The 8,796-nt window shown below is 19.9% G+C and overlaps 1 protein-coding gene across 1 annotated transcript in view; it reads left to right on the top strand.

Annotated features, from left to right (window-relative positions):
- LOC117173925 (uncharacterized protein C4H3.14c-like) overlaps window positions 1-8,796 on the top strand; it is a 25,384-nt gene that overhangs the window by 15,389 nt on the left and 1,199 nt on the right. The window contains exons 5-6 of the mRNA XM_033362573.1: window positions 731-1,103; window positions 1,220-1,332. Coding sequence (XP_033218464.1) covers window positions 731-1,103; window positions 1,220-1,332 — 486 coding nt within the window. The remainder of the gene's footprint in view (window positions 1-730; window positions 1,104-1,219; window positions 1,333-8,796) is intronic.

Genomic DNA, 8,796 nt, shown 5'->3' with positions numbered 1-8,796 from the left:
TTAAATGATTTTTGAATACAAAAAATCATTTTGAAGATAATTTTAAAAGATTTCAAAGAATTCGAATCGTAGATTTTTGAAAAATTCGAAATAAAATTTAGACCATTTTTTAGGAATTGCGAAAACTTTCAAGAGAATCTTTTTTTATCAAGATTTTTGTGTAATATAGAAATGCTTTTTAATTTTAAAAAATCAGTTTTAAAGATAATTTAAAAAGATTTCAAAAAATTCGAAACGTAGATTAAAAAAAAAATTCTAAATAAAATGTAGAACATTTTTTGGAATTGTGAATTGGAATTGTAAAAAGAAGATTTTTAAATATTTCAAAATTAATTTTATAGAAAAAAATGTTGAAAGATTTTGAAACATCTCAAATGCTTTCCTCAAAATGTTGAAAAAAATATTTTGAATTATTTTAAAGCAAGTTTTTTTTGGCATGGTAAACATTTTACGAAAAAATTCGAGTCAGTTTAACAGAAATTTCGTAGAAATTTAAATTTTTCTAAAAGAAAATTTAAAAGATTCTACAAAACTTAAACAAAATCTGCATTTTTGAAGCTATGACTTACAAAAGACTTAGAAATTTGTTGAGGGTTTTGAAACGTTCCAAGACAAAAAAAAAATATTCTCAAGATTCCTGTAAAATTTTTTTATGATTTGGCAGATTTTAAGTCAATTTTTAACATTTTTAACGATTTTATAACATTAAAATCTTTTTATCCGAAATTAGATATTCGAAAGAAATATACAATGAACAAATTGATGAAAATCGAAAAAAAACTATCCGTAGAATAATAACTTGCAAAGTTCAAGCCTGTTTGGTTTCTGATTTAAAAATCAGTCACTCAAAAATGAAAAAACGTTTGTCAGGGGCGAAAATAAATTCTCAATATTCAGAAAAAGATAAAGAAGTGATTTTTGAGGAAGTTAAAAAGCAAGAATCAAAACTAGACTTTCGACGACGAGAATTGGAAGTTCATTTACATCAGATACACATCAGAGTAAATTCTGCTTTGAATAAAAAAAGGCAATTTAAATATACGATCAAAAAACTGAAACAGATTTTGTACGACGTTAAATTTGCTGCTTCCTGCGCTTTAAAGGTATTTTTTTAATTAAAAAAAATTTTAAGACCCGTTTTAGGAAACTCAGAATAATTTTAAAATTAATTTTTTAAACAATTATCAAGAATAAATTAAAATATCAGACCATTTTTTAGATATTTCAGGTCAATGAGGAAATTGAAAAAATGACCTACAACCAGTTATTGCTATATTTACTGGATAAAATAACAAAAAATAAATCAGAAAATTGGATCAAACCGATTAATTCGTAAGGAATTTGAAAATTTATAGAAATTAAATCAGGGTTTTCTGATTTTATGCCCGGAATTAGATATAAAAAAAAGGTGGCGACTTGGCGGGCGATTTTTTTAAAAATTAATTTAATTTTATTAATTAATTTTGTTTTTTAATTCCCGATCATTTCCTGGGGTTTTTCGGTCGAATTTTGCAATTTTTCCGCAAAATGAATTTTGAAAGAAATACTTAAATTTTTTATTAAAAAATATCAATTTTTTACAAAAAATGTAAGAGTTAAACTTTCAGTTGCAAGAACTAATTTTAAATAATAAAAAAATAAAACAAGAATTTTCAACAAAAAATTAATTTTTACTAAAAAAGCTCAATTGTAAACCAAAACTCAATTTTTAAGTTAAAATAATGTGCAATGAAACAGATGAATTTTCTACTAAAACTATGAGATATTTAATTGGAATAAGTTTAATTTTTAACTAGAATAATTGAAATTTTTTAACAAAAAGATTAATTTTCAACCAAAAATATTAAAAATACAAAAAAAAAGACGAATTTTCAACTGAAAAGGATCATTTTTCAACCAAAAATTTAATAATTAAATTTTTAGTTAAAAAATTAATGTGCAACCAAAGATAAAATTTTAATTAAAATTATTGATGATTGCACTATAATAATAGTTACATTTTCATTGAAAAATATAATAATTTTTAACCAAAAAACATTAAAAAAGAAAAACAAGTTTAAAATTTAAAAAAAAATACATTTTTTAAACAAAGATATGAATTTAATTTCTAACCAAATCATTTGGTTTCCAACATAAAAGATGAATTTTCAACTAAAATTATAAATATTTGACTGGAATAATTTAACTTAAATTTATTAACGAAAAAACGATTTTTAACCAGGGTCAATTTTCAAAGAAGAACGTCATTTTTTACAACAAACAAATTTTTTTCACAGAATACGTAAATTTTCAATTTAAAAGAACAAATTATCATCCAAATTGTTGAATTTTGAACTAGAAAAAATCAATAAAAAAAAATGGAATAGTTCAGTTTTCAGTTGAAAAAATTAATTTTCAACAAGACAAAATGGATTTTCAACAAAATAATTTATTTTGCGACAAAAGAGATCAATTTTCAAATAAAATTATAAATTTTTGACTCAAATAGTTTAATTTTAAACCAAAAAGATGAATTTTCAACTAAAATGATTAATAAATAAGTTGGATACTTAAATTTTCGACCAAAAACATTAATTCCTGTTGAAGATTCATAATTTTAGTTAAAAATTCATCAGTTTGGTTAAAAATGAATTTTTTTTTCAAATTTCAATTTAACTATTCCATTTTTTGTTAAAAATTGGTATTTTTTAGTTAAAAATTCAACTGTTTGCCTGAAAATTGGTCTTTTTTTAGTCAAAAATTGAACCATTTTATTGAAAAATCGTTTTTTTTTAAACAAATTAATATTTTTGTTTGAAAATTCATATATTTTTTTTAAATTCAAAAATTTCAGTTAAACAGTCAACATTTTATTTTTTAAATTATCTTTTTGGCTGGAAATTCGACTATTCCAGTTAAAGATTCGTCATTTCAGTTAAAAATTACTTTTTCTTCAACAAAAAATTGAACTATTATATTTTGTTTGTTTTGAAAAATTATATTTTTTAATTGAAAATTCTTCTTTTTTGGTAGAAATTAATCTTCATGGTTGAAAATTCAAATTTTTTATTTACAACTAAACGATTTCCGTTAAAGATTTATAATTTTAGTTAAAAAATCATCAGTTTGGTTAAAAATTAATTTTTTTTTTCAAATTTCAATTTAACTATTCCATTTTTTGTTAAAAATTGGTATTTTTTAATTAAAAATTCAACTGTTTGCCTGAAAATTGGTCTTTTTTTAGTCAAAAATTGAACTATTTCGTTGAAATCTGATATATTTTGTTAAAAAAATTAATCTTTTTTTTTTGGAAATTCAATATTCTTGGTTCGAAATTCAAGTATTCCGATTAAAGATTCATTTTATTTTAAAAATTATCTTTTTGGTTGGAAATTGCACTATTCCAGTTAAAGATTCATCATTTTAGTTGAAAATCACTTTTTTTTAAAACAATAAATTGAACTATTATATTTTTCTGTTTGTTGAAAAATTATATTTTCAATTGAAAATTCGTCTTTTTTGGTAGAAATTATTCTTCATGGTTGAAAATTCATAATTTTAGTTAAAAATTCATCAGTTTGGTTAAAATTTAATTTCTTCAACTTACAATTTAAGTTTTCCTTTTTTGCGACGAATTGGTATTTTTTTAGTTAAAAATTCAACTATTTACCTGAAAAATTGTCTTTTGTAGTACAAAATTGAACTATTTCGTTGAAATTTCATGTATTTTGTTGAAAAACAGTTACTTTTTTATAACAAAAAATTCATCTTTTTGTTTGGAAATTCATATTTTTTGTTGAAAATTCAATCATTTTATTTTAAAAATTCATATTTTTGTTTGGAAATTCCACTATTCCAGTTGAAGATTAATCATTTTAGTTGAAAATTCAACTATTACAGATAAATATTCATGATCTTACTCGAAAATTACATTTTTAAACAAAAAATTCAACTATTACATTTTTTTAAATTATATTTTTTAATTGAAAATTCGTTTTTTTTTTGTAGAAATTAATCTCCATGGTTGAAAACTCACGTTTTTGGTTTAAAATTGAACGATTCCCGTTGAAGATTCATAATTTTAATTAACTATTCCATTTTTTGTTAAAAGTTTGTATTTTTTAGTTAAAAATTTAAATATTTCGTTGAAAATTCATGCATTTTGTTGAAAAATCGTTATTTTTTGTAAAAAAAATTAATCTTTTTGTTTGAAAATTCATATTTTTGGTTAAAAATTCGAGTATTTTAGCCAAATATTAATAAATAATAAATAAATTAATAAATAAATTAATTAAATTAACTAAAATTAAATTAAAAATATTGTTTCACTCTAAAATATTTTAATAAAGACAAAGGATAAATATTTAGCAATATTTAATTGTTTATTTAAAACGATTGAATTTAAACCAAATAGTTTAAAAGCATAGAAATTGAAACTGACTTATTTGGAATGGAAATTAAGTGGGATAATTGAATTTTTGACAAGATTAATTTTCAACTAAGAAAATTAATTTATACAAAAAAGACGAATTTTCAACTAAAAAAGATAATTTTTTAACCAAAAATTGAATAAACGTTCAATCAAAGATATGTATTTTTGACTAAAATAATGGAATATTCAACTGGAATAATAATATAATTCCTTTTTTAGTTTCAAAAAGAATAATTTTCAACCAAAAAACATCCAAATAAAAAAGAAGAAATTTTAAACAAGAGGATCAAACTTAATAGAAAAAGATAATTTGCTACCAACAAATAATCGATTTTTTAAAACAAAATACGTGATTTTTAAACGAAATAGTTGAATTTTCAATCTAAAAGACAATTTTTCATCCAAATTGTTGAATTTGGAAGTAGAAAAGATAAATCTTCAACAAAAATTGAAACAAATACATTTTCAGTTGAAAAAATTAATTTTCGCCAAAAAAATGAATTGCCAACAAAGTAGTTCAATTTTCAACCAAAGTGATAAATTTTCGAATAAAATTATCAATATTCAACTGGAATAATTCAACTTTAAACCAAGACAAAAAAAAAGAATTTTTACTTAAAAAGATAAATTGTCAACCAAAACTTAATTAAATTTTAAAATACAAAAATAAAGAAATCAATAAATAAACAAGTAGATTTTTTGAATAAAACTATAAATATTTAACTAGAATAAATGAATTTGAAATCAGAAAGATGAATTTTTAACCAGAATGATTAATCTTTGACTGGAATACTTAAATTTTTTCCAAAAAAAAAATAAATTTTTAACGAAGAGGATTAAAAATACAAAAAAAAAGACGAATTTTCAACTAAAATGAATAGTTCTTCAACGAAAAATTAAATAATTAAATTTTTAATCAAAAAATAAATATTCGACCAGAGATATAAATTTTTATGGGAAGTTTATTAATAAATCAAATAATTTTATTTTTAACCTAAAAGATGAATTTTTAACTAAAATTATAAATATTTAACTCGAATATTTGAATTTTTAACCAAAAAGATGAACTTTCAAACAAGAAGATTAATTTTCAAATAAAAGGATTGAATTTTCAACCAAAAAGTACAATTTTTTAACAAAAAACATAAATTTCTAACGAAGTAGTTTAATTTTTTATTAAAAAAGGAACTTTTTTTAAACAAATATTTGGGTTTTGAACTGAAAAAATAGTAATTTTCAATCGAAAATATAATCGTAAAATTTTTAATTAAAAAAATTAATTTTCAACCAAACATTAAGAGTTTAAAACTAATATCATGAATCTTTAACTGAAATAGTTATATTTTCAAACAAGCAAAAAATCAAGTTTTACTACAAAATATAAATTGTCAAACAATACTTAAATAATTAATTTTTTTAATTAAAAAAATTAATGTGTAACCAATAGATGCATTTTTAAATTAAAATGTAAATGTTTAACTGAAAAGTTGAATTTTAAAGCCAAAAGATGAATTTGTAAACAATAAAATTTATTTTAAAATTAATTTTCATTGAAGAAGGTTAAAAGTACCAAAAAGACGAATTCTCAACTAAAAAAGATAATTTTTCAAGCAAAAATGGAAAATTATGGAATATTCAACTGGATTAATGTTCAAATTTTCAGTGAAAAAAAAAATTTCAGTCAAAAGCATGAATTTTTAATTAAAATTAAGAACCTTCAATGAGAAAAAAATTAAATTTTAACAAAAGAGTTTAACTTTAATCCAAATAATTTCATTTCCAACCAGAAAGATGAATTTTCAACTAAAATGAGAAATATTTAACTACTTTTCTACAAAAAAATCGATTTTTTAAACAGAACAAGTGAATTTTTAACGAAATACTTCAATTTTCTGTTAAAAAATATCAATTTTTAATTTTTAATTTTAAATCTTCTAGTGGAATAGTGGAATTTTAAACCAACAAGATGAATTTTCAAATAAAAAGATTAATTTTTTTACCAAAAAAATACAATTCTTCAACAAAATACATAAATTTTTAAACAAAGAGTTGATTTTATAAATAAAAAAATAATAATTTTCAACCGAAAATTAAGTAGTAATATTTTGAGATAAAATTTTTTTTTTAAACCAAACATAAGAGTTTTTAACTAAAAAATGAATCATCCACTGAAATAGTTAAATTTAGAAACAAATATTAATTTTTAGAGAAAAAAAATCAATTGTCAACCAAAACTTGAAAAATTAAATTTTATGTTAAAAAAAATTAATGTTTAATCAAATATATGAATTTTCAACTAGAACTATGGAATTTTCAATTGTTAAATAATTGAATTTTCGACCAAGAAGATTAATTTATGCAAAAAAAGACGAATTTTCAACTAAAAAATATAATTTTTCAACCAAAAATTGAGTAATTGAATTTTTATTCAAAAAATGAATGTTCAACCAAAGAGATGAATTTTTAACTAAAATTATGAAATATTCAACTGGAATAATATTTACATGTTCAGTAAAAAAAAAAATTATCAACCAAAAATCGAAATAAAATAATAATAAAATATCCAAATAAAAAAAAGTTTCCAAAACAGCTCATTTTCAAGCAAAGAAATTAATTTTTAATTAACACGAATCTCCGACAAAAATAATTAATTTTTAATCAAAAGAGTTCAACTTTCAACAAAATAATTTTATGTCCAACCTAAAAGATGAATTTGCAACTAAATGATAAATATTTAACTGGAATACTTGAATTTTTAACCGAAAAGAATTTTTAAACAAGAAAAATAACTTTCAAATAAAAAAAGAATTAAAAAAAAAAGATTTTTGAACAAATTACGTGGATTTTCAATTATATAGTTGTATTTTCAATTAAAAAAGACCAATTTTCATCCAAATTGTTGATTTTTTAACTATAAAAGATCAATTTTCAACCAAAAATCGAATAGTTGAATTTTATGCCAAAAAGATAAATTTGTAACTATAAAGATTAATTTTCTACAAAAAAGATGAATTTTCCACAAAATTATATAAAATTTTAAATAAATAGTTTAATTTTTACATGCAAAATATCAATTTTCAACGAAAAATTTGAATTTTCACCCCAAAAAAATCGATTTTTTAAATAGAACACGTGAATTTTTAACAAAATAGTTCATTTTCAGTTACAAAAATTAATTTTCTTAAAAAAAAAAAAACAGGTTTTCAACAAAACAGATCAATTTTCAACCCGTGATAAATTTTTAAATAAAATTATAAATCTTCTATTGGAATAGTTGAATTTCAAGCCAAAAAGATGAATTTTTATACAAGAAGATTAATTTTCTACCAAAAAAAATACAAGTTTTCAAAAAAAATTCATACATTTTAAGCCAAATAGTTGATTTTTAAACTAGAAAATAAAAAATTACAAGCAAACCAACATTAATTTTTAGAGAAAAATATCAATTGTCAACCAAAACTTAAAGAATTCAATTTTAAATTAACAAAAATTAATGTTTAACCAAACATATGAATTTTCAACGACAACTATGGAATTTTCAATTAGATTATATTAAATTTTAAACAACAAAAATACTTTTAAAAAATACATAAAAAAATAGTTATATTTTCATAAAAGGTGGATGAATTTTCAAATAAAATTGGAAATATTCAACTGGAATAGTTCAATATTAAACCAAAACATGAATTTTTAACTAAAATAATCAATCTTGAAATAGAATAATTAAATTTTCGACCAAGAAGATTAATTTATACAAAAAAAAAGACGAATTTGCGACTAAAAAAGATCATTTTTCAACCAAAAATAGAAAAATTGAATTTTTAGTTAAAAAATAAATGTTTAAAGTGTTCGATTTTTAACAAGAATGATCAAAGTGGAACTGTTAAATTTTGAACTTTTAAAATTGAAATTTAAAAGATTTTAATTAAAAAATGTTCAATAATTTAAGCGTATAAAATTGAAAGTACTAAAATTTTTCAATGTAAAAAAAATATAAATCCACGTTATCATTTTCAATGCCCTAAATTAAAGAATTAATCAAGGAATTTGAAATTTTCAAAATTATATCATTTTAAAGAATTTTAAGCTAGAAACATCAAATATTGAAAAATTGAAAAAATTTTACCTGAACACTTACTGAATTAGAAATTCAATTTTTTTTTTTAAATAGTTTAAAAATCCGTAGAAAGCTTCAAAATCTTGAGAATTCTAGAAGTTGTTTTAAATTGTAAATTATTTTTGAAATTTTTTCACAACTTCTAAATATCTTTGAAAATTAGTTGAATTTTGTCTACAATTTTCAGAAAATCCTGCAGATTTTAGAATTTTTTTTTACAATTTTGATGCATAAATAATAAAAACATTTTCGTAAGATTCCTAGGAAA

This window comes from Belonocnema kinseyi, chromosome 5 (assembly GCF_010883055.1).
Source record: "Belonocnema kinseyi isolate 2016_QV_RU_SX_M_011 chromosome 5, B_treatae_v1, whole genome shotgun sequence".
Lineage (NCBI taxonomy): Eukaryota > Metazoa > Arthropoda > Insecta > Hymenoptera > Cynipidae > Belonocnema > Belonocnema kinseyi.
Note: the sequence above shows the minus strand (reverse complement) of the source record. Positions and strands in the feature narration are given on the sequence as shown.